The 27,669-nt window shown below is 35.1% G+C and overlaps 1 protein-coding gene across 2 annotated transcripts in view; it reads left to right on the forward strand.

The window, feature by feature from the left end:
• LOC110097169 (histone-binding protein MSI1) overlaps window positions 1-27,375 on the forward strand; it is a 45,171-nt gene extending 17,796 nt beyond the window's left edge. The window contains exons 3-6 of one of the 2 annotated variants that reach the window (XM_028698883.1): window positions 3,966-4,121; window positions 22,622-22,746; window positions 22,824-22,919; window positions 26,909-27,375. In XM_028698883.1, coding sequence (XP_028554716.1) covers window positions 3,966-4,121; window positions 22,622-22,746; window positions 22,824-22,919; window positions 26,909-27,137 — 606 coding nt within the window. In that variant the 3' untranslated portion in view covers window positions 27,138-27,375. The remainder of the gene's footprint in view (window positions 1-3,965; window positions 4,122-22,621; window positions 22,747-22,823; window positions 22,920-26,908) is intronic. The other variant, XM_020823419.2, reaches the window with a different exon arrangement.
• Window positions 27,376-27,669: the final 294 nt, after the last annotated feature.

A 27,669-nucleotide genomic window follows, 5' to 3' on the forward strand; every position in this document is an offset into this window, starting at 1 on the left:
CCTACAGGTGCGGGTTTTTTTCTCTTTTTTAATATCTTACAATTGAATTTAGTGTCATCGGCATCCTAAATAAAAATAGGGATTTTTCTTGTTATCGTCGTATTAGTAAAATCAAAGTTAGAGAGAATTTAAAGAAAATGAAGTGGGGAAAAATAGTTGGACTTGATGATATTCCAATAGAGGTGTGGAAATGATTAGGAGATGAAGTTATTTCTTGGCTTACTAAACTTTTTAATATTATTTTGAAAACTAAAAAATGCCAGATGAGTGGAGAATGAGTGTGTTAGTTTCTTTTTTAAATAATAAAGGTGATGCACAAGAGTTTGCGAATTATAGAGAAATTAAGTTGATGTGTCATATGTTAAAATTTAATGCAAGAGAATAATTGAGCATATGTTACGACGTGATCCTAATGTTTCTCAAAATCAATTTGGATTCATGCTACGTAGGTTACTATGGAAGCTATATATTTATTGAGAGGTTTGATGGAAAAGTATAAATAGAATAAGGAGGATCTACATATGATATTTATTGATTTAGAGAAAGCATATGATAAAGTTCCAATAGAAGTACTTTTAGAGTATTCTAGATAAAGGAGTTAATAATGCTTATATTCAAGTCATCAAGGATTTGTATGGAGCAGCTGTTACTTGTGTTTAAACACAAGGTGGTTTGATAAGGTATTTTCTAATTTTCTTTGGATTACATTAAAGATTAGCTTTTAGCCCATGTCTTTTTGCTTTAGTCATGCATGCTCTTACTAGACATTTGCAAGAGGATGTACCTTGCTATATGCTTTGTGCTGATAATGTTCTTCTTGTTGATAAGACTAGAGAGGGAGTTGAAGAAAAAATTGAATTATGGAGGTCAACTTTAGATTCTAAAGGTTTTCATTTGAGTAGATTTAAAACCGAATGCATGGAGTGTATTTTTAGTAGTAATGAGTTGTTGTCATACTATTGTTATTGTGATGAGTATGGAACTAGGAATGAAGGAACGTCGAGTTGAATTTGATGTTACATGTTACTTTACTGAATTTTTATGTTATGATGCTTTGCCATGTTCATGTTTGCACATCAATTTTATTTCACATAATTTATCACTTGCCATTTTACATCTTTTTAAATTTTAGTTTCGTATTTATGCCAATTTATTACTTCATAGTATAGTAGAATACAAATATGTCGTCTTTTTAATATATTATTTGGTTATGATGCTAAAAAAAAAATCTAACTTTTATTTTCACTTTACACAATTTTTCAACAACAATCTTTACAGCTATAATTCTATCTCCAATCATATTAATTTTTATAATATTATCCTTTAAACTCTTATCTATAATAACGCATACACCATTTCTAGTATGACTCCTACCCGAATATCAAAGTTTAAATCCTAAACTATCAATTTCCTTAGCCTTCTCTCCAACCCATTTAGTTTCCTGAATGCACAAAATATTTAACTTCCTATGAATCATAATATATATTAATTCAATTAATTTTCCTGTAAGGGAACCTATAATCCAAGTTCCTATCCTAATTTTAGTTTCATGGATTAGCTTCTTTGCTCACATCCGTCCTTGATGTGGGAACCCTTTCCTATTTAACACTGCACCCGGGCGCCGGTGCAGCAGCCCTTGCACACTTGTCACTGTATTCAGGCCATACAGCGCGTCGCTTCCAGGGGACGCCCTAGCATTAACACAATTTTTTAAAAGGATTCATATCATTATTGTTCGATAAGTTTTATGTTGGCTGTCGACTATCTAACACAACCCTCCACTTTTCTCATCCAGGACTTGGGACCTGGCAACGACATTGTTAAGATTTTAGATTTTAAGATTTTGTTTGTGCATGAGGATGCCAATGCTATGTGGGAAAAAGTGGCTAGTGATATTAAGAATATTGCAAAAAATGTTCTTGGAGTATCAAAGGGAAAAGCTCATAATAATAAAAATAGTTGGTGGTGAAATCCAAACGTGCAAGAAAAGATTAAAAATAAAAAGTTTTGTTATAAAAATTAGTTTAATTTTAAAAATTTTGATAATTGGGAAATATATAAAGTGGCTCGTAAGGATACTAAGAAAGCAATATGCCATGCAAAGACATTAGCTTTTAGTGATTTATATAATAGATTAGATATTAAAGAGGGAGAAAGATATATGTATAAGTTAGCCAAACAAAGAGATAGGAGTAGTAAGAATTTAGTTCAAGTGAAGTGTATTAAGGATGAAGATCAAAAAATACTTTTTTAGAAGATGATATTCAATAAAGGTGGATGAGATATTTTGCTAAACTTTTTAATGAAGATTGTGAAAATAAGATTGACTATAGTGATCTTAGCACCCTAAATGAAAATAAAGATTTATGTTTTTATCGGCGTATTAGTAAAACTGAAGTTAGAGAGGCTTTAAAGAAAATGAAGGGTGGAAAAGCTGTTGGACCTGATGATATTCCAATAGAGGTGTGGAAATGCTTAGGAGATGAAAGAATTTCTTGGCTTACTAAACTTTTTAATACTATTTTGAAGACTAAAAAGATGCCAGATGAGTGGAGAATGAGTGTGTTAATTCATATTTTTAAGAATAAAGGTGATGCACAAGATTATACGAATTATATAGGTATTAAGTTAATGTGTCATACTTTAAAACTATGGGAGCGAGTTATGGAGCATAGGTTGCAGCAAGATACTGATGTTTCTCAAAATCAATTTGGATTCATGCCGGGTAGGTCGACTATGGAAGCCATACATTTATTAAGAGGTTTGATGGAGAAATATAGAGAAAATAAGGAGGATCTACATATGATATTTATTGATTTAGAAAAAGCATATGATAAAGTTCCAAGAGAAGTGCTATGGAGAGTTCTTGAAAAGAAAGGAGTCAATAATGCTTATATTCAAATCATTAAAGATATGTATGCAGGAGCTATTACTTGTGTTCAAACACAAGGTGGATTGACCAAGTATTTTACTATTTCGGTTGGGTTACATCAAGGATCAGCCTTAAGCCCATATCTTTTTGCTTTAGTCATGGATGTTCTCACTAGACATTTGCAAGAGGATGTACCTTGGTGTATGCTTTTTGCTGATGATATTCTTCTTGTTGATAAGACTAGAGAGGGAGTTGAAGGTAAACTTGAATTATGGAGGTCAACCTTAGAGTCTAAAGATTTTCGCTTGAGTAGATCTAAAACGAAATATATGGAGTGTAATTTTAGTAGTAATAGACAGTCGTCTTAGATGGTTTGGTCACATAAAACAGAGGCCTTGTGATGACCCGGTTAGGAGAGTAGAGGTATTAGATTTGACTTATGTTAAGAAAGGTAGGGGTAGACCTAAAAAGACTTGGTTAGAAAATATTAGGAATGACCTTTCTTTATTAGATTTAAACGAGAATTTGACTTTTAATAGGACACAATGGAGAAAAAGGATTCATGTAGCCGACCCCACGTAGTGGGATGAAGGCTTGATGTTGTTGTTGTTGTTGACAATTTTTCAAATGTGAGGCTTACGCCTGAAAACTCCTTGTAGTTTACGACTGACCCATGAACAAAAAATGCCTCAATATTCAATTGCACAATTTAAAGCTTTCTACATTTTAGCAACTAATATAATCCTAAGTTTTTGGATTCTAGTTTTCATGTTTTTCCTTTGGTACTTGAATTATTCATGAACTTGTTAAATCCATTTTCATGTGATATGCCGTTGATCCCTTTCAGCATGAGGATTCATGAAATTTGTACTACTTTAATGTTTGGTACAAGCAATCCTAATCAAGAATCCTAGAGTATTTGTATGGATAATATTGCCAATAAATGAAATTAAAATGCTATATGGATGCTATTTTGTTGATTATTATAAGAATTATTTAGCATCAAGAACTCAAATTCAGTTATATGCAAACTAACTGGAAGTTTGCAAAATAACATCAATAGTATTGCTAAAAGTTCGTTTTTTGATAAAAGCAGGTCCATGATGGCGTTGTTGAAGATGTTGCTTGGCATTTGAGACACGAGTACTTGTTCGGCTCTGTTGGTGATGATCAACATTTGCTTATATGGGATTTGCGTTCCCCAACTGCTAATAAGCCAACTCATTCTGTGATTGCTCATCAAGGAGAGGTGAGTCTACTAATCAGTTAGTATGAACCTTGATTACACCGATGTTCATAGCTGAATATTTTTTTTTTGTCCTTAAATATCAATTATTGTTATTGCTCTAATGACCGTGTTTCAGTGTGAAAATTGACAGTGCAATTACAGGTTGGTTGATCTTACACAATGAACTTACTCCCTTTGCTATTTTTTAAACATGTGGAAAATTGACTACTTTTTAAGTCTTTGATATGATGATTTGAACCATTGAAATGCTTAGAGGGTTGAATGCACGGGATACAGTAAAGGCATCTAAAGTTTTAGTTTATTTTATAAAGATCATCACTTCTTTGACAACCCTCAAACATGTCATTCAACTTTGGACAAAATCCATGCCATTTGAACAATATTAATTATGCAAGCCAATTTCGTTTTCGACTTTTACTGTTGTTCAATTTTTTATTTCTTTGCTCACTAGTCTATATAAATTTATTTTCCACACAATTAGTCTTACACGGTACTACCAGCAAATGTAAGATTAAGATTTTGTCATTGATCAAGTTTGAAGAAATAGGTGGACCATAATCATAACTAAAGTGCCCCCACTAATTTTTTTTTAAATAAAATCCATTAAAATTATTCCAGATGTATTTTTATGCACTCTTAAAAATTTTCATTTCATTTGAGTACTCTATGAAATAAATTAATCATTTATCATTATCTAGATCATCTCTTTGGGTGTTGCTTTTATGAGCTTGATAAACGATCGTCTTTAAAATTTCAGAATTTTTTAGAAAATTTAGCATCATGCTAGTTTTTACAGTATTTGTTTGCTAGTGTATATATATAAACTACCATCTATTTCTATGAAAAATATTTATCTCCATTCGATTAGTTATTATTGATGCTATCACCTTCAAATTTTAACTTAAATGTATTGAAGAGTCTACAATCTAATTATAATATCACTTTCTTATGATGATTTGATCATTTATAAATTTGATGAAAAATTAACAACTAGTAATGTTCATCACCAAAGATACATACTGCTCTTATGATTTTTTGAAATCAAAACCCTTGAAGTTGTTCCAGTGGTTGTAGATGACAAAAAATTTCATATGGTTTGAGTACTGATCTCTAAAATTACTATATTTATCTCACTATATTGATCATTTATTGGGGTCTTACATTTATATTGTTTATGAATGATTAAATCATCTTGAAAATTGATATAATTTTGCATCCTTCCATTTTTCATTTTGTAAATCGCTATGAATAGTTACAATTTTCCAATTGATGTAGAATGATTAAAAAAAAGTTAAAATAAAATTTTACAGAAAAGTGACTTTCACCTTAAAGGATAATAATCTATCTACTTGTGTGCACGCACACACACTTGTCAGTTGGACTACTTGCCCTCATATGGCGAGTTGTCATCATTATGTCTAAAATAGTTGGTATGATTCAAATGCTAAATTTTAATACTACTTAGTTACATAGATTCTTTAGCCTTAATCACAAAACAATATTATATAAATTATAGCACATATCTAATTGATAAACTCCCACATTTCGCTCTCAAATTGATGGTGGTTGTTCAAGAAGCTTCAAAAAAATTTTTTTTTTGAGAAGAAATGCTAAATTGCATTGAGATACCTAGAAAGAAACTATTACATCAAAGCAATCTATCACATTCCTCCTTCAATAAAAGAACAAATGAAGGAGGAATATTATTATCACTAATTACATCCCAAAAGTTGTACTCACATGCTAAGTTAGCACAATAATTAGCTAACTTATTACAATGTCTATTCACAAAATTAAAAGTAACATTGCTGAAATTCTTCATGAAAAGAAGGTCTTCATTTATTGGATCTTTCCTCCTCTTCTCCGGTGTGCTGTACAACTTATGGAGAAATTTGATAACATTTAAGTTATCACCCTCTATAATGATACCATTAGCCTCAAGCATCCAATTTTGAATAAAATTTCTCAAGGATTTAAAAGCCAATAGCTCAACCTGTGCATTGTCCCAATGAACATATCCACATCCAAAAGCCATCAAAAACCTGCCTTTGCAATCTCTTATAACTCCTCCAATTCCAGCTTTGCTAGACTTGCATAATGATCCATCAATATTTATTTTCAACCAATTGGGTGGAGGGTACCAAAGATTGAACAGTCGAGAAGACTGATTAGTACCCTAGTTGCCCAATATGATATTGCCCTTATGAGAAGAAGCCATAAAACTTATGACTCTAGAGGCAATAGTGACATTACTTCCTTCCACATCTCCATTTTTTGCTTTATTTCTATTCAACCATGAATGAAAAAGCAAAATAAAGTACATTCTAGGCAAGAAAATATCTTTTACCGCTATTTCCTTTAGTTTGTTCAAGCACTCCGAGAAAGTTCTGAAGCAAGGAACAGGAAATCCCCAAGAATTCAGTGGTCTAATAGCCTGTAGCAATTTCGGACAAGTTGCTGTGCAATGGTCAATATTCTCCACCTCTATACAACCTCTTGGGCAAAGATTTGAACCAGCCAGTCTTCTAGAAAACAGAAAATCTGAAGTTGGAATTGCATTCATACATAATCTTCATACAAACACTTCAACTCTTGGATTGAGCTTCAGTTTGAAAAACCAATGATACATCTCTGCTTGCATCATATCAGAAAACCGGGCTGCATAGGATAGACCTGAAACTGATTTGCCAGATAGCTTGAATTTAAGATCCAACCTGTCTTCCTCCAAGTTCTGTAGAATATCCACTTTAGTGATCAGGTTTATGAGTTCTTCCCCAAAAAAATGGGACAGCTTTGGTACATCCCAAGCTCTATTAACTATAATAGAGTTGAGATTTACATTATCTTCTTCCCAATTGGTTACAAATGTTGGCCATCTATCAAGACTCTTATCAAGTATCCATACATCCTTCTGAATATCAATCAGTGATCCATTGGCTATGCTCCATCTTAAGATCCCCTTAAGAGAACTCCATCCATCCATCAAAATCTTCCATGTATTTGAAGAACATTTCCTCCCCTCATTCATCCACCAGCAAGTACCTTACTTATCCCTGATATTCCTATTGAGCAAAGAGTTTGGATTATCAAGTAGGTTCCAAGCAAATCTAGCTCTAAGAGAACACACTCTAGAGACAGCTGAAAAAAAACCCTAGCCTCCATACTCTTTTGGTTTACATAAAGTATCCCATGCCACATAATGAAATTCATGTGACACATCATGTTTATTCCACAAATAATTCCTACATGCCTTGTCAAACTCTTTTAAAATGTTCAAAGGAACTAAGGAGTGAGAAGAAGCAAATAAAGGAAGAGTAAGAAAAACATTTTTTAACAATGTTATTCTTCCCGCCAATGAGATAAATCTATTTCCCCAAACATTGAGCTTTTTAGAAGCTTTATCCAATAGATTTTGAAAATCTGTTTTTCTCAATCTTCTTAAAGCTATTTTAATACCCAAATACTCCATTTCATCAACCACTTTCATGTTGAGTATTTTAGCAATCCGTTTCTTCCTTCTTCTCCCAATGTTCTTCCCCATTAGAATAGAGGATTTTTGGAGATTTACCTTCTGACCGGTCCAAATGCAATAGTTATGAATCAACCTCTTCAATACATTGATGTTCCTCAATTTTGCATCCGAGAAGAGAAGAATGTTACCAAAAGCATCCTATCCAATAGTACTTTAGCTGCAATTTTGTAAATGGAGTTGCAAAGGCTTATAGGTCTATATCCTGAAGGAGACACCGGATTTTTGACCTTTGGAATCAGAACAACCAATGTCTCTTTCCATTCTTCATAGAGCTTACCCGAAGAAAGGAATTTATTTATTGCCTTGCATACATCATCTCCCACTATACTCCAATAAAACTTGAAGAAAGAATAGGTTATACCATCATAACCTGGTGCTACATTCTCACCCAAATTCTTGATTACATTCAGAATTTTTGAGTGGTAAAATTTGCATTCAGTGATATTCTATCTTCATCATCCAACACACTAGCAGCAGCCGGCCAATTCAGTAGGGAACATTCCCTACTCCATTTTGCTTTGAAGAATTTTAGAAAAATGTCTTCAATCTCCTTCGGGTCATCCACCAAGACCCTATTAGCTCCTTTAACATGGTTGATCCGATTGCTATTTCTCCTTGCATTTGCAAATGCATGAAAGTATTTGGAATTTAGAATCTCCTTATTCTATTTACTTTACCTTGGCTCTTTGCCCCCACCATGTATTTAATCTAGCAAGATGAACATTAAGCTCTCCCACCTTTCTTCTCAATGTTTTTTGCCTTTCTTCACTTAACCCACCTTCTACCGCCTCCTCTTCTTGTATTTTCAGAATATCTTTTTTCTACTCATCTTTAAGAATTATGAAATCTTTCATCTTTGCTTTGCTCCAAAAGAATAACTCCTTCAAAGTTCTTTTGCATTTACTATTTAAAATTTGCATTTCATCTCCCATAAAGGATTTTCTCCAAACTCTTGAAATAATACATGAAGAAGCATGAAAGGACACCCATACATCTTCAAACTTTAAAATCTTCTTTTTCTTCTCAACCGGCTAAAATATTTTAAGGATAACCGGGCAATGGTCAGATGCTATTCTAGCAATATGCCTTTCAACCGACATTTGAATTTTTTCCAAAGCGTATGAGTTCAACAGACATCTATCCAGTCTCTCTAAAATTCTTGCTCCTCCACTTTTGTTATTACACCAAGTATGTCTTGGACCAATCACTCCAATTTCATGAAAATCATTGAGATTCATGAAATTTATCATATCTTTTGAGCCTTGATAGAAAATATACTTCCTTCCACCTTTTTTATCCTCTTGGCCCAGGATACAGTTAAAGTCTCCTCCAATCACCGATGGAACCTTCCTATGAGATGCTTCATGAAGGCAATCCCATAATTCCTTCCTTTTCACTACTTCCTTACTACCATAAACCGTGGAAATCATCCAGGTTCCTTTGTTAAATACTTCCAATCACCAACTACACATTGTTCAGAAGTTTTTAAAACAGAAAAAGAAGCAATGTCCGATCTCCACATTACCATGATTCCACCTGACATGCCAGCTGAAGGAAAAATATGGAAATCCCAATCCACTCCAAACATTTTATTAAATGATAATTTGTCCAAAACAGAGATTTTGGTCTCGGTCAGACCAACAAAAAAACACTTCATAATCCTTTACAAAATCTTTCAAATAGAGAGAGGCTTCCTTCTTATTGGCCCCTCTACAATTCCAAAAAGTAATGGAATTCATTGATCAACCAATGGGGGTGAGCCCCCAACTTTTAATCTGCCATTTCCATCCACAGATCTGCCCCGAGGTAGTAGTTTGATTGGCCCGAGAGATTTCAGCTCCTTGGCTAGTTTGACTTTGTTTCCTTCAGTGTTACCTCCTATTTCCTTCTTTTCATTCATTCCCAAGCTTTCATTTTCCAGCATCATCTTTCCACCAAAATTATATTTTGAATGTCACTTTTACTATCCTTCACAGAATTTTTATTATCCTTCTCAGAACATAGCTTTGGTTCCACATTATCACTTAAAGCTTGCAACATGTTGGCCACATATATAGGAGTATAGGTATTAGCAGATTTTAATACCTTGGCATTCAAAATTTCTTCATCCATCTTTCCAGCTGGGTTGACACTTTCATCCTGTAATGCAGATATAGCATTACAATTATTTCCATCCGATATGATTTCCCCTTCTTCTAGTAATTGATTGGCAGCAGAGCGATGCAATCCTTCATTAATCCCAAAAGCTTCCTTGTCTTTTGATCAATTGAATTTCTTCAGCACGACCATTATCCATTTTGCATTGATACTTCATTTCAACTTTTTTCTGAATTGGTTTCAGCTTGGACACTTCCTTGTTGAACCTTATATTTCTTCTATAGTTTACATGGACCCATGGACCATAACTATCTTTCATCTCCTTCTCATGTGTTTTATGTAAATTACCTTGGCTTTGAGTACCAGAAGTATCCACAGTTTTATTCTCCACCACTTTTACCTTATTACACTTGCTTTTATCATGCCCTATCAAGCCACACTCGTAACAAAAAGATGAGATTCTCTCATACTCAACCTTTTGAAAGAATCTCCCACCCAATCCTTCCACCCAAACACCTAGGGGAAGTGGTTTGTCTAGCTCCACACGAACACAAACCCTAGCAAATTCCCTCCTTCCCCATTGAAACATGTTCCCATCCAACATCAAGGGAACACCTATCATAGAAGCAATCATAGCCACATTATTTTCATCCCAACATTGAAGAGGTAATTGTGGCATTCTAATCCATATGGGAGAAGTTAATCCTTTCATTAAGCTAGGAGAAAAATCAATTGCCCATCTTTCCATTCCCACAATGTGGCCATTTACAAACCAAGGCCCACCTGATATCACTCCTTCCATTGCCTCCAATGTCTTGAAAGAACATAAATACCAACGCATTCCTAAGGTTGTAAAGTGGAATTGTCCAAAGAGAGCCCATTGTCTTCTCAACTCCCAAACAACTACATGAGAAGGAACTTCCTTGCCAAAAACCTTAGCAACCAGTGAATGCTCTAATTTCTTAGCATTCAAAAGTTATGCAGATTCAACCAACTTGACAGCTTTCCCATCCTCAGATAACACCACATCCTCTCTACTGAAATTCAACTTGATATAAGGTTTTTTACTCCACGGATTACTCAACTTACTACCTTCTTCACTGTTTTCAGCCATTTTCTCAGTCACCGGGAAACCAACACCCGCACTACTCCCCAAAACATTCTCCAAAGGATCTTTCATCATCTTAATATTATTATGAATATTTTTGTCAATTAGATCCGACGAATTCGCATTTATCTCGCTATCATAAACAGGGATTGCATTTGAATTTGAAAATATATTCACAAAAATTTTCATTCCAGAAGATGACTCTTCAGGATCAAAATATCTATATGGAGAGAATCCATTCGATTTCAATATCCGTGGAGTCTTGCTACCAGCAATCAAAGGAACATTTTTGCCTTTGCCTTCAACATTCTTAGCCTTCTCAGAATGAAAACCAACATTTTCAGAAATGATTAACTCACCTTTCAATCTCCGTCTACGAACCTCTTCCGCATCATGATCATATCCAGTACCCAGTCGCCCTTGATCTGATTTATTTTGCATAACCACTCCGCCTGCAGTTGATGCTTTCCCAGTCGAAGCCATTGATGGCCGGCGGCAGTCCGCCACCATGTCCTTCCTCCCGAATCCAAGGAGGAAAAATCGGGAATGAGGATGTTTGAAGAATTTTCAAACGGGAACTTTCTCTCTCTAGAATCTAACGGGAGCTTCTCTCTCTTGAATCTAACAGCATATCCTAGGTTACAAGAAGCTTGAAATTGCCTGCAAGGAATTGATGATGTTTTTGTGTCTTGCCACTTATATTGTTTGTATGGAGAGGAGTGATAATATTTTGAGAAAAATCTCAAATAAAAGTCCAAAAGCCAGATAATATTAGGGTAGGCGCCGGACATTACACGGTATTAGACTTAACAAATAATTGAGGCACACGTGGTTGCTACTTCTTTGTACATAAAATCAATGAATCACTAAGAAGAATGTACTAACTTATGATAGACCATTGAATATCAAGAAACTTGACCCAATCAACATCACTATAATTCACAAGATGAAGAGAAGAATTAATTTAAAAAATGATTTCAAGAGTAAGCGTCCAACTAAAGTATCAAATGAGTTGATGAATGATAAATAAATGTAAATGATGGGAAGTTTGCATAAATTGATGTTGACCTCTGCAGCATAATACAACAAAAGAAAATAAAAAAAAAGAAAAAATGATTACATGTACATGCCCATGCCGATGTCCTGCCGAAATCCCGCTCAGATCCCTGCAAACAGCGCTAAAAAAACATCCTGTCTCCGCGTGCTCTGCCTTGACTATACACTTCTCGTTGTTAAAAGCCAATCAAATGAAGCCTTCGGGTCACCTCTTTCCCACGCAAGCAAGGCTCTTCCATATACACAAAATTCCCATTGCTTCCTAAATCCCGCAAGCCTCCATAGTGCCAAGCTCTTCCTCTGATCAAATCCTGACCTGCTCTTCTTCCATTCCGCCTCTTCCTCCATCTAGTCCAACTGAACTCCATTCATCTTCCTAAACTCATCAAGCCGTGAGCTCTTCGACCTTAACCCATACGACTTCCACTCGACTGACCCCAGTTACTTGTAGTTAACCGAAGTCCTCTTCCTTGCTTTGCGAGCCCAGACCGACGACAACACTCAGTCGAAGCCTTCCCTCTCTGTGCAAACCGACGCTTCATTCATTGAACTCGTTGCCTTTGCTTGTCTGACGACCTGCTCGATTCCGACCTCCCAACCTCAATCGCCTCATCTAGCCGAACCCCCTAGCCCTTCCCCTAATCCTCTGGTCCACACAGAGAGAGAGAGAGAGAGAGAGAGAGAGAGAGAGAGAGAGAGAAGCTTTCTCCCTACCTTGCTCTTTCTCCAGCCTCCAAGCCGATATTATTATTGTGGTTATAATTATTCTTGTTATTATTAACGTTACTATTAATGATAATATTATTGTTAATAATATTATCACTAGTATATATGCTAATAATAACAATAATGATATCGTTATTATTATCATTCAAAAAAAATATTTCAAAAAAAAAAAAAGAAAAAAAAGCGAAGAAGGAAAGGTTTTGTCTTGATTTTTGTACCCTCCCCTTCTAAACCCTAAAACTCAGAGAACTCGCCTTCGACGCTTGCAACACGACAAAACGACCACCTATACATGCTTTTCTTAGCGTGGTGGGAGGAAGTTCGTTGCGGTGCTCTCGACGAATCGGGTGATCACCTAAAATCCCTTCTTCGGCGTTCGTGGCGCACCGAAAAATCTCCTATACACATTTTTCTTAGCGTGGTGGGATGGGAACCCGGTGAGATGCGTACGATGAAGTGAGGATACCCATAAGTACCCGCTTGGGGGAAATAACTCTTTTCAAACAGGTACATGTAGAAGAACCATACACACTTTTCTTAGCGTAGTGGGGGACGAAGAAAATACGGCCGCGGTGTCTGAGGACACCTACCATACACGCTTTTCTTAGCGTGGTGGGAAGGCGCAATTTCTCGTAGTTTCCCCTAAACTGGGGAGACGCTAGGAGGTTGTCGAAATTTTGAATGAACACGAGACTATATTTGGACTTGCATTTGGACACAATGATTTTTAAAAATACTTGAACCTAAGTAAAATGAAATTGAATATGAACTTGGACTTGTAACAAATGACAACGAATTGGATTTTAACTCGAACATGATGTGAACTCAAAAGACCACAAAGGACTCAAAGTTTGATTTGAACGACAAAGGACTTGAACTTGATATGAATATTAAGTGGACAAGATTTGAACAATTTGAACACAAGCAAAGACTTTCAATTTAACTACGAAGGACTTGGACTCAAATCCAAATGAGAAATGAACATGAGTCTAACTTGATGATAACATAAAACTCCAATGGAATGTTAAAGGATTATCATTTTAATTTGGATGAAATTGTTAATTAAGAAAGATTCGAGTCATTCAAATTTCATGCAAGTAATGATCGGATGGAAAATACAATGACATGCTTATACTCAGTGGTACAAGGTTTCTTTTCAGTGAACACTAAGGAATTATTATTTCAATTGGGTGGCACATGTCATTACGCAAATCTATCATGCACAATCTAAGTCATTTTCATATGACATAGAATGCTTGTAACTTGACCATGGAGGACTTGGACTTCAACATAATTTGCTTAAAAGGATTGCATTCAAATGAACCTCATGAAAGCAAATACAACTCAAGGAGTGCATACAACATACACAAAAGATGTACGCTAAATGTGCCACTATGTAGTTGACCTTGGTATACAATCAAGTGCATCAAAGCTTGCAAGTAAAAAGCAAGAAGGTTGTGAGAGATTTGACTTGACTACAAAGCCATGATATAGAGATCTTTTGAGGTTATGATAATTGATTTGTAATGTTAGACATGACTCATTCCCGAACAACAATCAACAGAAATTCTAATTTATGTGGCAACGTGATTACGAGCAACATTACGAGATTACGAAGAATTTATAATGAAGAAGTCTCCAAACAAAAATGAGCTTGCAAGTTAACATGCCGAACTTTTACAAGTGTAAATCATTTGTAAATGATGATGAGATTCTATGTAATTTGATGATTTGTAATAATTGCAAAAAGGCCGAGGATGAATTCAAGAAATTCCTTGTAAGTTCAATAATATATTTGCAGGTGATGATCATTGACAAACAATGAATATTATGGTATTCTAGAGCCAATGATGACTGATATACAAACGACTGCAACAATCCCCACATATATTGAAATGCATATATTAGAATGCAATAATTCTCCAATCAACACACATAGGAAAGGCTGAGAATGAACGCAATAACATCATGCAACTAATCACCACTCATCATCAAGTAAGTACATCAGTCTTTTGCAAGTAGAGGCGGATAATACAAAATGAATGCAAGTTCCTACAAGCGACAGTAGAAGTTCCGCTATACATGTAATATGCCATATACAAGAAGGATACAAGGAGCCTACAATAAGCACTGAGATACTTATACAACTTGTAATGAGGCAGCGAAAACTATATTGAGCCTCTACCAGTAGAAGCAGATGATTCATAACAGATACATATGACTACAAACCTCTACAAGTTATCGTAGAAAAATTGTCAAATGTCCAAAATACCCCCGCACATGCACTATAACTTGCATGCACATATGTACACATAAGTACACATAAGTGGACATATAATAAACTCACATGGGCCCCGACGAGCGTATTATTGGTACACACGTGACATTTAAGGATGCTGTGCGAGCTAAATGATGAATCTAAGTACGAACCCGATCCTTCTCGATACGGTTCGAACAATTAAATAAATATGCGGTCATAAGGTCGACCAGGATATTTATTTTATACATTCATATTAAGCCTTCAAGGCCTTTTATAAGAAAGATTCATCGATAAAATCATTCACCCACAAGGGCCCTGACGAGGGTGTTGTAAGAACATATGTGACGTCTTGGGATGTTGGGAGGGTCAATAAATTTGAACACAATCCTCCTAAGTAAGTAAATATGAGCTGATAAGGTTCAACAAATAATTATAAATTGCCCCCAAACACCTGCATGGGCCCCAGCGAATGTGTTATAAGTACACACATGACGTCTAGGGATGATGCGCGGGTCAATAAGTGAATTCAAGTTCGAACCCGATCATTCTATACGGATCAATAAGAGTCGAAAGGGTTCGAACAATCAAACAAATATACGGTTGCGGCGATCGGTATATTTGTCTTAATACATTCATATTAGACCTTCAAGGCCTATAACAATATGAATTCACTAGTGAAGATATAAAGTCTATGAAACCCGATCCTCTGTCGACAGCTCGATAGAGTCAACGAGGTTCAATTAACAAATGGAAATGAACCAAAAACACCCCAATAATGGTTGTGTTGAATGTAAATCTCAACCGGAGGTGTTTATAAATACTTTCAAATGCCACCAAAATACCAAAAAATTTAAATTCCAAAAAATCCTAAATTCAAAATATTTAAAATAAAAAATTCAACCATTTGAACGCTTAAAGCAAAATCGATCCACCCTCCGCAATAGTTTGCCGAGGTGGACATATTGAAAATAATCCCAACTCACAAAGAGCTAATGTCAGGTCGAAAATATCACCAGGATCAGTTCTCAAATAATTTCCTACCAATAAGGACATGGTACATGTCCTCTGACCGGCGATTTTGCTCCAAATGACACGACAGGATAAACGATTATGGCCCGGGGCCCTCCGAACCGGATGGTTTTGCCGCCAAATGGCACCACAAAATACTGGTCTTGGCCAGAACCAATATGCTCCTTAGTGACATCAAATCATTGAGATATGAATCAATAGGATATAATCAATAGGACATAAAGCCCTGTTAGCTAAGGTGGATTCAAAATTGTCTCCTTAGACAAACACCCACCCCAGGTCTACAAGATACCCTTGGACAAAGTAACCCATGGCTGCCGACAAGGATCCTTCTGTCAGGTTGGGTAGACTACCTCCTCTGACTAAGTAGATCAGGGACCACGATGGTCCGGGATGACAGAACCATGAGATCTTGATCGGGTCCATCATCCATTCCCCCACCATCCGCTTTAAGTGCAAGGTGTCAAACTTTTCAAATTCCCATGTCAAACTTTTCAAATTCCCAACTTCAAACCTAATTCCCAAATTTCCTAATCCCAATGCTGCTATTATATGCCAGATAACACATATATTTACGTATCTGATTGACGACTGACCTTAATCAAAAGTTCTCTCTCGTTATTGGGAGGGGTAATTAACTATAGGGGATTGCGCCTATAGGAAACCAGAACTCAGATTATATAATCCTCGCAAAATGAGGGCGGAATCTCTGGGTAGTGTCTTATCTTCAAACCCATATGCCTTCCCAAAATTTACCCCAGAACTAAATTCGTTAAAACACCCCCCCGAAGAAAGAAAAGCAAAGCGGACGGAAGCTGGGCCCGAATTTTCGGAGCCCACAATTGACTTACCAAGTAAACAACAAAGGAAATATCAGGTCTAGTAAATGACAAATAGTTTAACTTACCAATGATTGAAATTCAATAGGATTGGAGGAAGATCATCCTCCACACTATGATACTTTATTTTTACTTTTTATGGAGTATCCACATGAAAAGTATTTTGAAGTCCTACCAATTCAAGATAACACCGGAGGAATTAGTGTGAACTTTCAAATTTAATAAGAGCACTAAGATGCTTCATGTTAAATGTGTCTTGACGATTTGAAAATAGATGTTTAGAGCTAAATTTGTCCTGGTGATATTTTTGCCACTAACACAAATAAACAGAAGAGCAGTACATTAGATGTCTTGCAAAGAAATAAAAAAGAGTCATATTAGCTTTTTTTTATTGGAGAAACAAGTTAAGGTTGATTGGAATTTATCAAATTATACCCAAGTGGCGAGTAGGCTTTCAATCCATATAGAGAACACTTTAGTTTACTTTACATCCAAAGAAGAAAAGGAAATGCTAGGTGGAAGAAAAGTAAATCTCCTCTTTTAAATCACCATAAAGAAAGAAAATTCTAACGTCCATTTGATGGAGTGCTTATTCTTGTAAATTAGCAATGGAGAACCAATCATATTGTAGTTATTGTAGCCATCGGAGCAAAAGTTTCTTTATACTCAACTTCACATTCTTATTTTGTTATCAAGGCCAATAAAATATGACTTATATGATTCGGAGTATCATTGGAGTGAAGCTTGATCTAGCAAACCCATTTGTAGTCATTGACTTTAACATGAATACTATCCCATTCATGATTTATTCTGAAGGGTGCTAAGCTCTTCAAGTATAGCTTCCTACCAACTATTATGTATAATAATATCTTAATAATACAAACGAATGCATAGTACAGAATCCATAACAATATAGAGGACAAGTCATTATGAAATATTGTCTTACAGTGACTGAGTTCTAGCTGGTGAGCTTAGATGGTAGATCAATTTGCACATGTTTAAATGGCGAGTTGGATTTGGAATTGGTATAGTGGATATTCTGTTTTATGCATTTATCCAAGTCTAAATCATTTGTTGCAAGGATTTAGTTTATCAAAATTAGAAAGAACATATATTTCTGATCGAGGTTGAACATTTGTGGGAAAAATAATTATGTTAAAAAGATAACAAGAAATGCAAAATCTAATAGATAATGGATCATATAACAAGCATAACATTTGTGAGAAATGCTATAACCCATAAATGCATATTTAATTGATTGAGCGTTGAGTTTATGAAGTTCTTGGGACGATAGATAAATAAAATAAACACAATCAAAAGTATGCATATCAGGGTAGTTGAAATGTATATGAAAGAGACGATAGTAAGGAAATTTAAACATTAAGACACGAGAAGTCAATCTATTAATTAATTAACTCAGAATCTAGAGGGAAAAGAAGATTAAAACAACAAAATTAAAACAAAATCTAATAAATGGAAATTCTTATATTCAAAACACCATTTAGTTGAGATATACTGGGACATGACTGTTGGGAAATAATTCCCATTTTTGAAGAAAATCATGAAAATCAAGTGACATATTCACCTTCATAAGTGGATCTTAGCAGTTTGACGTTGAAGGAGCATTGAATTTCAACTTTGGATACACTTTTTTGAAAGACATGAAGTTTTAGATTTATAGTGAAGAAAATAAACTCATATATTTGTTGTGATCGTCAATGACTGTCATAAATCTCTTATAATTTGACTGCGATATAGTTGGAGTAATCCCATATATTATTATAAATCAGCTCAAATTAGATTTTAGTGTGACAATTATGTGATGGAAAATTAAGACTTGCTTTTCATGATTTTTTTGGTTGAGTAATCAAAATAAAATGAGAAGATAATTGATTTTTATTATCCAACCAAGTAAAGTTTATTAAATGAGATAAATTAATATATTTAAGATGACCTAAATATTTGTGGATAGTTCATATTTTTTGACTTATAGTAGTACAAGACAAAAGGACAACTTTAAGAATAGTAGGACACTAGGGAAACAATCATCCAACTTTAAACCCCTTCGTGAGTATCATTCCCATCATCTGATCCTTCACAATGCAATCCTTGTGAGAAATTTGAGCATAATGGTTATTATCAGTTAAAATTTTTATTGAAGTTAGATTAGCAGAAAGCCTAGGAGATTCAAGGTTATCTTTCATGGAGGAATTAGGGTCTCCAATAGCATTAATAGGTGCTATCATTCGTAATTTTAATAGAAGATAAGCAATGATGTGGTCGAATAATGCAAAGAAGATACAAGGAACTAATTATATAATTGGATGCATTAGAATCCACAAGTCAAGATGAAGGTGCTGAAACTCTAACCTTGTAGCTTTAAAGCTAATAGGGCTTTAATAATCATCCATTGAACCATTTCATCATCTTAGAAGTAAGAGTTAATTTATCCTTAACTATTAAACTAACTCCTTTGATTAGCAACAACCATTTGTTTTGCATTTGATTCTTTGGGGATAAGTACAACATTCTTAAATGATGTACCCAGATTTCTTACAGTAATTTCCCATGCATCTTATGATAGTTCTGCAATTTCTTTGCATGGTTGGATGTAATATATCCATAGTTTATGTAGTTAAAGCATTTACTTGTTGCATATTTCTCTCTTTGCCTTTTTTATTAGCTGCATAAGTTGCTGTATAAGTTACTGCATTATTGTCCTTTTTTGTTACTAAAAGGTGGCTTGTATCATTAAAGCATTGCTCCTCGCAAAGTGATTATTTAAAGCACACATCTAAAGAAGGGTCACAACTCATCAAATTGGAATGAGAAGCTTTAACTTGACTCTGAAGTTTCATGAAGAGTTGATTTGTTTTGTTTTGTTTTTGAATGTCTTAAACATGAGAGAGAGAGAGAGAGATTCAATAGTTACTTTAGCATGGATCATGTTAATAAATTCAGTTCATAAATTTTGAAATCTAGAGAAATAATCTTTGGATGGAGAGATCACTTTGGGTGTAACTAGCAGTCTCATATTCTTATTAGAAACACATGGCTACGTTGTCTTGATTATAAACATTTTGTAAATATGTTTGCATATCTTTAGCTATCTTATATGCCTTTGATTAAGAACAATCGCCTAATTAATATAGATCCTAAGAAACATACCATAACTCATGTATCTTTGATTTGCTACTGAGCCAATATTGGAAACTCAATAGGGGCAGGATTATGGGTGTAAGCAGGTCGAGTCGAGTTGATCTTGAGTCATGCGAAACTCGAGCTCGACTCATCAGCCAAACTGCCGGCTCGAACTTGAGTCGAGCTTAGGAGGCGTGCTCGAGCTCAGTTTGTGACAGTATAGGCGGGCTTGCAAGCCAACTTGAGAGGTTACTGCAAAAGCAAAAAAATGAAAAACAAGTGAAGGTCACCGTTGAAAAAGAAGAGTTGCATTGCTAGCAGCTCACTTTCTCTTAAGCAACTTTTCCTTTTTCAGTGAAGAATAAGTAGGCTTTGCTGTGAGTAATTAAAGTGATGCGTTTCTTTTTTTCTTGGGAAGGTGGCTGAAATTTTAATATTAATATTTTAAGAAAAAGCTATAGTGGTGCAACCTACTGCAACCTAATACTGATGATGTCTTCTTGGAAGTTCCAACTTTGCTTATTATATTATTTTTTTAAATTGTAAACGATATTATTATTTTTAATTTCTAATAATTATTGTGAGCCAGCTTGCAAGCTCATGAGTCGAACCCTGCCATGCTTGAACTCGAGCTCGAGGCTCGATAAGCTCGGCTCGCGAGATTGTTATCGAGTCAAGTTCGAGCCGGCTAAGCTCATTTACACCCCTAGGCATGATTACTAGCATCAATGCGTACCCACAATTCTTTTACCATAAGAGATGGTGGAAATTGAAAATTTCAATTATAATAGTTTTTTTATAAGACGAGCACTAAAAAATATATAAATTGTTATTTGATATGGTTGATAGATGCCCTTTAAAAATTTCATGGAGCGAGAGAGAATCCCAAGAGATGATTGTTGAGAAATAATCTTAAAAAAGAATGGTGCCACACGACAATTCCCTAAATCAGACCAGATTCTCAAGAGATCAACCCTGCAAGACCAGAGCTCGATTTTAGGATGTGGATGGCATGCTAATGGTGACAAGTGAAATGAGGCATGGGTGGGTGGATCATTGGAGGTATCAAGCGCTGGAGGTGTTGAGATCGCTTGTTGGAGGAATCTTTCAAAGATAACATGTGTGGCTTAGAAGAGATTGATCCTTATAGGTGGAGATGAGGAGAACAAGATTGGGTGTTATAGGTGAAATGATTGCTCTATTGAGCAAGTTGAGGTCGATGAGATTGACAGGGTTCTAGTGCTGTTGAGGAATAGTGTTGCCTGAGGGAGACAAGGTTGTGAGATCAGCCGTTGAAGGCAACAAGGTCACATTGTTGGAGGACGAGCACTACTGTAGATGAGATGACTGAACATATTAATCGGGCTCCTTGGTCTCATTCAGAGGGTTCTTATCATTGTATTTAGAATAGTTGGCATGATATGAAGTTAAGTTTTAGTAACTACAGTGGTCAGATTTGACCTAATGAGGAACCTACGTTTGCTTCTTAAATACAAATATTTACAGTGATAATACTTAATCATACATATTTATGGCCTCAATTGAACACAATAATATAGGAATAATGGCTTAAATTCAGCTGATAACATCGATCCAACAGTTCTTTGTCTTCCATAACTAAACCTGCATCAAATATACCAACATTTACCTAAAGAAACGATTCTCAACCTCAATTTGAATCTCATAAAATGCAATCTGTACATTTGACACTGGCTTGCTAGAATTAGACAATTTGCTGTCTTTATATTTCTTACACTGAAAATTGCTTTTTAGCTATCCCTTCTCTATGAACTCGTCAAAGAAAGCTCCAAGTGAAGTTTGACTTAGCTAAGGAAGCACCTAGTGGGTATTGTTGTTGAACAATACTCTACTGGCGCTCCTAGATGCTGCAGTGAACTGGAACTTAAGGAAGTTTTGATGTTGTATTTTCTTGAGGCTCCAAAAAAAAAGGAGACTTTCTGATAACTCAAATATATGAATGCCATTTTGAGAAAGAAAGATCATGGATTGTGGGTAATTTGATACCATCTTTACTTATTTGTTAGGAGAGGTGCTCTTTCTTTCAAGATCAAATTATTCTTTTTCTGATTTCCAAATCTTTCATATCATCCTATATATCACTTTAGTATATGCTGTTAAGTATCTAATTCTTGTTTTTTAATTTTAATGCTTACTATTTCAAACTTTTATTGTGAGGCATCAGCCTAGTGTTTAGTATTGCTTTTGTTGATCTCTATTGAGATTAAAATGATTTTGCCCAGCACTTTTTTTACCACTATAAAAATTTCATATATTGTTGTTGCTATTTTAGTTTTTTTTCATAGAGATAGAATATGAAACAAGTATATATATGAGAATGTTGGAGTAGCTATAGTGACAGATAAGATTAGAGAGTCGTCTTAGATAGTTTGGTCGCTTAAAACATCAGCATTCTGATGCTCTTTTAGGAGAGTAGATATCTTAGATATAGCTTATATTAAGAAAGATAAAGACAGAAATAAAAAGACTTGTTTAGAAATTATTAAAAAATGATATTTTTTCTATTAGATTTAAATGAGAATTTGATCCTTAATAGGGCACAGTGAAGAAAAAAGATTTGTGTAAGCGATCCCATATAATGGGATAAAGACTTGTTGTTGTCATCGTCTTTTAAATCTGCTATATTATTGGATGAAGATGTTCTGCTCATGATTTGTGATCCTTTTTGTGCAGGTTAATTGCCTGGCATTCAATCCATTCAATGAATGGGTTGTAGCGACAGGTTCAACTGATAAAACTGTTAAGCTTTTTGACCTTCGCAAAATTAGCACCGCCCTACATACTTTTGACTGTCACAAGTAAGCATCATTTACTCCTCTTTAACAAAGGGTCATCCTGCATGTGCTTAACTTTTCCAAACTTCTTTACCTGATAGAGAGGAGGTTTTCCAAGTTGGCTGGAGTCCCAAGAATGAGACGATACTTGCATCTTGTTGCCTGGGTAGGAGGCTTATGGTGTGGGATCTAAGCAGGTATATGTTTCAAAGCTGCGTGCTGAGTTTTTTTTTTGTCCATCCCACAATGGTCCTATATTAGAATGAATTACAAAGGTTTCCTTATCCAGTGCCATACAAAAATATTCAAATAGCATTTAGTTTGGTGATCATCAATTGATGTGAAGTTTTACTAATGTCTTCTGTATAATTTCCAAGCCTCGACCAGCAGAAAAGCATGGGGTGGACTGATCAGAAGACCTGTGGCCATTTTATTCTTGTATCTGTTATCTGCCCATTCTGCATCGGCTTCTGTTTATTAAGCATATCTATCTCATTCCCCTTCAATAATTCTCAGCCTGCGCATCATTTTCTGTTGTTGAACCCTATTGGTACCTTTCTATAAAGAACTTTATCCATTAGGTTACTATCCTCTAGCCCTCTCTTTTGCTTTTTTGTTTGTCAATGATCACATTGCAAGAGACAATTTCCATCGAAGATTCTCAAAAAAAATACTGTTGGGAGTAGGATCTAAGTACAATTTTACCTAAATATTATCACGAGCAAAAGGTGTCTTATCGACTATTTGGGCTCGGTTTTATAATCATTACATGTTATCCCTTCCACTTGGCTTTGTGTAGGTTATCATTTTGGGTTGATGGTGCGAGTTCAGATCTGGCCCGATCCGAATATGCTTAACACAAACTCAACTCATACATTGCATGGGTCAAAATATCTGATCCAAACCTAACTATTCTGAACCCAACTTGTTCGACTCATCATATGGATCATGCATTTTTTTTATATCAGTACAACCTATTTTACTTAGAATTCGACTTGTTTAACTTAACATGACCCATTTAACCTAAAATCAGATTGATTTTGAATCAATTTTGGGTTAACCTGAATCTAGACCAAAAATTTAGTCGGGTTAAAATTTTAGACTTGAACTCTATTTGAATTGTAATCGGGACAACTCGAACTTTGGTTTTTCGAGTTGGGTTTGAATTAATTCATTTATTGAGACCATTACTACTAAGTTAAAAAGAGACACATTGTGAACTAGAAAAAAAGGTTTCTTTTTTTTTTTTGAACAAGGTAATTGTAGGGCAAAGTGTAGTCACACAATATAGTGAAATAATTGTTGATGTATACCTCAAATTTAATAAAGAAAGTTATCAAATAGAGACTAGTGCTTTAAGAGGAATTTTAAATGATGTGACATTCTCAATCCTCCAATATAGGTATTATTTAGTAGTGGTAAATTGAAACATTAAAGTTGAACCAAAATTGATTTTGGATAATTAAATAGTTGCAATAAAAGATTATCATAGTAGTTTAAATTACTCAGTTACATTTATTTGTAATTTTGTACATTATCCACCCCTTCACACTGATTTTGCCTTCAAGGTCGAGTAGGAAAAAAAAGACTGAACTCTCTTAATTAAAAGAGATCTTCTATTTCTATATCTTGAGCTTAATGTTTATTTAATAAAAAGAGATCTTCCTTGCATTTCTTATTGCTTTTAATAGGCGAGGGCATAGCATGGGATAGAGGCAAGCGACATAACAAAAAAAAATGCATTTTTTATCTTCTTTGAAGTGCATGTAGGTTAGTCACTGATAATTTTGTTCTATATTAGGGTCAGATTAAAAGCTTCATTTTCACACATTTTTATTTAAAAAGGAGCAAATTTGTCAAAAATTTTTGCTAAAAGAAAACGCCAATTCAGTTGGCGTAGTCCGCATGTTGACCAAGGCTTTTGGCACACTCCTCACAAACTTGGATCCAGCACTTGCGTGATCGCAACGATTCGTTTGGCGCACTCAACCCACCTAGGCGAGACATGATCGACGTGCAATCGAGAGCGTGAGTCTGGGCTCATTTGTTAGCTGGATTAAATAGTTAAGGATGTCATAGAAATAATAATTCAATTTATTTATTAATAAAAATTACATTCAAAGATTGGTGGTGCGTTAACTTGCTATAAGTAATACTTATATTATGAGATTTGTAATTCACACTAATTATAATTTTTTTCTTAAACAAACTACTTTGTATCGTAGTCGGGATATCGTCCACCCATTTGCAGGTGGTCACGAGAAGAATGCGAGCTCGATGTAATAAAGGGATAGATGATGTTGTCGAGTTAGCAGGAAAGGTTGCCAGATCATTGTATATTGATTGTAGTGTATTTGATAGACATGAGCATTAGTCCTCCCCTGCTGAGCGGCCATACAGACACCGGACCGATACTAAGGGGTCAAGGAGATCAATTTTAGATTCTCTCAGGAGAATTACTGCCACTGATGTACGCGCTAACAACTTTCAGGCATCGAGTGCATTCTTTGTACATAGGCTCTGAAGATCATCTCATGCCATCGAACTTTTATGCGGGTGGATCTTTAATAGCATGAGAAGTATATCCATATGCTGCGGGACCTTCTTCAAATTATTTTAGCCCATTCAACGCACATTTGCCAACTCCACGAGGTCAGCAAGAGACAAGAAGCAGACCCATACACCTCATCTCATATGTATATTTCAAATTGAATGGGTTCATTGGGTTTGCAAAATAGATTTTGGATAATTATATAGTTGCAATAAAAGATTATCATAGTAGTTTAAATTACCCAGTTACATTTATTTGTAATTTTGTACATTATCCACCCCTTCACACTGACTTTGCCTTCAAGGTCGAGTAGGAAAAAAAAGACTTAACTCTCTTAATAAAAAGAGATCTTCTATTTCTCTTCTTGAGCTTAATGTTTACTTTATATAAAGAGATCTTCCTTGCATTTCTTATTGCCTTTAATAAGCGAGGGTATAGCTTGGGGCAGAGGCCAGCGATTGAACTAAAAAAAAAGAAGCATTTTTTATCTTATTTGAAGTGCTTGTAGGTTATTCATTGATAATTTTGTTCTATATTAGGCTCAGATTAAAAGCTTCATTTTCACACATGTTTATTTAAAAAGGAGCAAAGTTGGCTAAATTTTTTGCTAAAAGAAAATGCCAATTCAGTTGGCGTAATCTGCATGTCGCGTGAGCCTAGGGGAATTCACCCAGGCTTTTGGCGCACTCCTCACAAACTTGGATCCAGCACTTGCGTGATGGCGACGATTCATTTGGCGCACTCAACCCACCTAGGAGAGACGTGATCGACGCGCAATCGAGAGTGTGAGTTTGGGATCATATGTTAGCTGGATTAAATAGTTAAGGATGACATATAAATAATAATTCAATATATTTATTAATAAAAAATTACATTCGAGATCACCCGGGGAAAGATTGGTGATGCGTTAACTTGCTATAAGTAATGCTTATATTATGAGATTTGTAATTCACACTAATTATAATTTTTATTTCAGACAAACTACTATGTATCGTAGTCGGGATATCGTCCACCCATTTGCAGGTGGTCATGGGTAGAATGCAAGCTTGATGCAATAAAGCGATAGATGATATTGTTGAGTTAGCAGGCAAGGTTGACAGATCATTGTATATTGATTGTAGTGTATTTGATACACATGAGCATTAGTCCTCCCCTGCTGAGCGGCCATATAGACACCAAACCGATACTAAGGGGTCAAGGAGATCAATTTTAGATTCTCTCAGGAGAATTACTGCCACTGATGTACACGCTGACAACTTTCAGGCATTGAGTGCATTCTATGTACATAGGCTCTGGAGGTCATCTCATGCCATCGAACTTTTATGCGGGTGGATCTTTAATAGCATGAGAAGTATATCCATATGCTGCGGGACCATCTTCAAATTATTTTAGCCCATTCAATGCACATTTGCCAACTCCATGAGGTCAGCCAAAGACAAGAAGCAGACCCATACACCTCATCTCATATGTATATTCCGGATTGAATGGGTTCATTGGATTTACAAAATAGATTTTGGATAATTAAATAGTTGCAATAAAAGATTATCATAGTATTTTAAATTACCCAGTTACATTTATTTGTAATTTTGTATCATTAATAATATAATACTTGCATTTACATTCTCTTATCCATAGGATTGACGAAGAACAAACACCTGAGGATGCAGAAGATGGCCCACCAGAGTTGCTTTTTATCCATGGCGGACACACTAGCAAGATCTCTGATTTCTCCTGGAACCCTTGTGAGGATTGGGTCATTGCCAGCGTTGCTGAAGATAACATCCTTCAGATATGGCAGATGGCAGAGAATATCTACCATGACGAAGATGATTTGCCCAACGACGAGCCTTCAAAAGCCTCTTAATATAAATTCATGATATTCTTGGGATAATTGAAGGGGCTGCCTTCACAATATTCTAGGAATGCCTGCTATTTATTAAAGCTGAATTATAAAGGGTGGGTGGCTACTGGCTGTTTTGTATTTTAGGCTTTTTTTGAGATGATTTTTTATTGCTTCTTAAAGTAATTTTTAGATGTAAAATTGAATTATAAGGAACTTTTGATTACTTGCAGCTGAAGAGTAGGACCGGATTCCCCCTCAATATTGGGTCTTGAAATGATTTTTGTCATTTTAATGTCGCAAGTTATAGGTCTTATGATCAAGGCTGGGAAAATCAAACTCATGATAGAATATGGAGAGATTCTAAATTTAATTGTTTAATTGGGATTGAATCGAATGACTTAACAAATATTAAAATTATTTAAATGATATAGTAATACAAATGTATACTTAAAAAATAAATAAAATTTATATATAAATAAAAAAAATTATATTTTTAAATTTTAGAAGATTTGTTTATTAATTTTAATTCATAATTAATACAAATTCATTTCAC

This window comes from Dendrobium catenatum, unplaced genomic scaffold (genome assembly GCF_001605985.2).
Source record: "Dendrobium catenatum unplaced genomic scaffold, ASM160598v2 fragScaff_scaffold_1172, whole genome shotgun sequence".
NCBI classification, from domain to species: domain Eukaryota; kingdom Viridiplantae; phylum Streptophyta; class Magnoliopsida; order Asparagales; family Orchidaceae; genus Dendrobium; species Dendrobium catenatum.